Genomic DNA, 4,323 nt, shown 5'->3' with positions numbered 1-4,323 from the left:
ATATGAATATGAATAACACATAGCCTTAGCATATAGAGGCTAGACAATCGTGCTTATCATGTGAACAACAATATAACAACACATAGTCCTAGCATGTGAATACTAGACCGACTCATACTACACTATCATGTGAATCACATAACATCCGGGAATCCAAACTCTATCAACCATAGCTGGCTTGCATCTCATCTTCTATGATTCATAGAATCATCAAACAAGAAAGGACAATATATCTAGAGACAGGCATAAGTTCTTAGTACAGTCAATAGTCACTCTGTAACTCGAGTCTATACCACGAGGTAAGGTAAACACCCTAGTCCTAAACCTGCGCAGACCTAGCGACATGCGGAAAACTACCGCATCCAAGACCCATGATAACAACACATGAGTACCCCTAAGGAGTCCTCCAAAGGGCTGGCTAGTACTTAAGCTGACTACATACTTCTAAGAGTACGTCAAGAAGTCATACCCTAACTTGGATATAAACCCACCAAGCTAAGACACAAAGGCTATTAAGCGATGAACATATACTCGTCAAAGACTATAATGGCCTATCTATGACGAGGCCGAAATACTCACCTAGGACCTAGTCCCAGCTTGAATACTTTAGCCCACGCCACACAAGACAAGTGGGACACCCAATTAACCATAAGAGGGGCAAATAGTCCAAACTTGCACACACAAATGATCATACACACCCTAGCATATGAAAGGCTACGCAAGAGCATATTCAGCTGACAATCCAACAATATCTCCAATATCAATAATAATCCAAATTCCAGCTAACCAACAGTACCATAATCCATGAGAACAAGCTAAAATGGCAACAAGACAAGAAGACTCAAGTAATAGGCAACCAATTCATCCAACAACCAACATATGAAAAGACAATCATACTCAAAGACAAATCCTCGACCCTAGTCCCGCGACGGGTCATCGGTCAAATCGAGGCTGACCGGTTCAAACCTAGCTTGACCAAACTCATTTGGTCAAATTGGCCCAGCTCAGAGTCTTGGCTTACTTTGGCCCAAATCACAAAATTCATCACAATATCATTCTCATGCCATTTCCAATTTCTATCATGTGAAAACTATTGACATAGAGAAAATATGCCAACTTATAAAATAACCAATTCAACGGAAATATTAGCTTAAACAATTTCCTACATGCCAAAATACCAACATACTTCAAAACATGAACCATATGCCTAAAACATCAAACAATAGACCCAAGACCCGACCCAAAGTGACGGGTCAAAATCCAGGCCGGACCCACCAGGCCTACCGGGTCAGCCGCGCCCTTTTCCGGGCTGTTTTGGGCGGTTTTTCCCCCTTTTTCCCTTTTCCCACCAAAATCCGTTTCAAGCTCAATTTAATACCGTCTCAAGCAACAATCAACAATATTCATTCCGTTTTAACACTTAAACATGTGAAAAAGAACATATTTAACAAACTTTAACAACAACAATTCATGTGAAAATTAAAGTTAACATGTTATTAATCACATAAGCATCCAACACATCATAAATAACACTAATGTGACATTAAATCGTCGAGTAACTCGGAATAGTTACCTTAAGCTAGCAAAGAGACAAGTAATAACTTGAGAAAGCTTCTAAAACCCAAAATTATTCTTCATCTTCAACGACATATGAGTCACCTAACTCATCTTCAAATTCTTCACCTATAAGAACAACAAAAACACAATTATTAAGCTTAAATTCGAAACCCTAAAAAGATAAGACCCGAAACGAAATTGGGGGAAATGAAAATAAAGCTTACTAGTAGATGAGGATTGAAGAGAGGATTCCAAATATATAAGTTTTATGCAAATTGGTGGAGAAATGAAGGATTTATGAAGGATTTAGGGTTTGTAAGGAGGATCTTTGGTAGATTTTTGGTGTTTGAGAGAAGGAGGAGATAGATTGAGAATGGAGGAAATGAAAGTTGAAAGAGGAGGCAAAAGGAGGAGGGGTGGCCGGTCCAAATGGAGGGGAGGTGGGTCAATTGTTTACGTTTTGGGTTTGTTTCGACGGTAATTAGAAATATTCGTCGAACGCGATTTCCGAGAATATTAAAGTTCTTAAACACGATTTTACTAAAAGATTAAGTACTCATATGCCCAATATCCAAACTCGTTTAGCCAACGACCGTAAGAAATGGGAAAATCCCAATATTACGACTTTTATCATAAATCTATTTTATCAAAGTAAAAGGTTTAAATATAGTTTAAATTACTTTTAAACATTTCTAAACTATCAAAAGTGATTACATTACTTCAAACTAAAAAAAATTATATTTTATCAAATTATTATTATTTCAAATAAATTAATATTAAATTAAAATGGATTAAAATATTACTTTTAAAATATAATAAAGGTCTTCAAATTTACGGGGTGTTACACCAAGTCCCTGTAGCACTGAGCTGCTGCTTTCTCCTCCTCCTGAATCACCAGATTAAGAGGTTCAGAATGTAATATCTCCTGAACACTATACAGATGAAGCCTGGTAATCCTAGTAGAGGTTTCAATGTTAGCAAAAGCTGACCCATTGAAAGCCTTCAAAGGGTGTTTTAACATTTATAACGTCTTCACCAGTTGAAACATCTTAATTCCATACATAGATTTATCCCAGATTTCCTGAACTAAAGGTAAAAACTGTGGGTCCTTGCCCCACATTTTAAAGTACTTAAACGACTCTTTTCTCCTTACTACTCCGACACTCAAAGTGATAGTACAGGGACAATGATCAAACTCCACTTGAGGATGGAACATAGTAGTAGTATCAGAAAAATGCAGGAGCCAATCATCATTACTCATAGTTCTGTCTATTCTACTTAATACCATGTCACCTGGCTCATGCTTGTTGTTCCATGTGAAGAAGGCATCTTGAGCAGGGAGATCAATAAGACCACTATCATCTACACAGTCTTGGAAACCTCTCAATTCATTAGAAGAGACCACAGACCCCACTCTTTCACACATAGCTAGGACATTGTTAAAATCTCCCATTATCAACCAAGGACCATTAACAACTTGTCTCATACTCCTCAAAGATGTCCATAAAGGAAGTCTTTCATTTACTCTGTTGAACCCATAAATCACAGACATCCACCACATCTGGCCAGTGATACAAGTGACTTTAACATAGATAACTTGAGCCTCAATACTAATAGTATCAATTGTATAATTCCCAGAATCCCAAATGACCCATATCCTACCTCCATCATGCACAGAGTTATTATGCACCAAACTCCAATTATTTTCTATTCCTTGATGAACTTTATTGATAGAATTAGAATGAACTCTAGTTTCTAATAAGCTAAAAATCCCTACATTATTATTATGCAGAAAATATCTAACATCATTCTGCTTATTCGTACTATTAATACCTCTCACATTCCAAAATCCAATGCTACCCATTTTCAATATGAGAGGAACTACACTCCATTTCCCTTTTCAGGACTCTTCTATATTGAACAAAATGCTCCAATACTTCCATGAATGTTCTAGTACCACTGCCAAAAGAGATCCCACCTTGTCTAGTCATTTTTGTAATTATTCTAGCAGGAGTGAATGATCTAAATGCAGCTGACATAGGTGTAATCATACCCCCTAGGCTCTTCAATCCCTGAGGGCCTTTAGATTGGGCAACAATAGACTATTCTAGTACCACCTCAGCAGTAGATTTCTCATTCACAGGAGGAATAGTCACAAGTTGTTGAACTTTTTTAGGCCTCCAGATCTTCTGTCCTGGTCTAAGTACTTTTGGCTGCTTAGATTTCCTGCAATCTCCAGCAATATGACCTATACCCTGACATTCAGAACAAAGAACTGGCTTCCATTCATAATGAACTATTTGCCTATGTGTATTATCTAGTTCATCAGCAAACTGAATTACATCAGGTAGTTTAGCCCCAATTTTCACCTCCACCATTACCCTAGCATGGCCAAGAAAGGTTTTCATCAAAGTGTTACTATCACACCTAATAGGTTTACCAACAAGCCCTGCAATCTTCAACAGTGCATTACCCCATAATTTCAATGGCAACCCATAGAACCTAATCCATATAGGTACCATAGCTACAGCTTCCTTAACCATTTTAGACTCCGGGGTCCATTCCTTAACAACAAGAGGCTTATTGTCAAAGAAAATTGCTCCTGTTTGCAAAACCCTAAGTTTCATTCACCTCAGTTTTAAAACGAACCAGAAAAGTACCATTAGAGTTAAATGATATTTTATCATTATCTGTGTATCCCCAGACTCGCTTTATAAAGCCATCGATAACCTTGAAAGGAGGATTAGCCCCAAGCACATAACAATA

General features: G+C 37.6%; 1 protein-coding gene across 1 annotated transcript; it reads right to left on the bottom strand.

Moving 5' to 3' along the window:
• Positions 1-2,578: 2,578 nt before the first annotated feature.
• On the bottom strand, positions 2,579-3,421 carry LOC141595341 (uncharacterized). The gene has a single exon (XM_074415305.1). The coding sequence runs from the start codon at positions 3,419-3,421 to the stop codon at positions 2,579-2,581; it is 843 nt and encodes a 280-aa protein (XP_074271406.1).
• Positions 3,422-4,323: the final 902 nt, after the last annotated feature.

Source organism: Silene latifolia, chromosome 8 (assembly GCF_048544455.1).
Source record: "Silene latifolia isolate original U9 population chromosome 8, ASM4854445v1, whole genome shotgun sequence".
Lineage (NCBI taxonomy): Eukaryota > Viridiplantae > Streptophyta > Magnoliopsida > Caryophyllales > Caryophyllaceae > Silene > Silene latifolia.
Note: the sequence above shows the minus strand (reverse complement) of the source record. Positions and strands in the feature narration are given on the sequence as shown.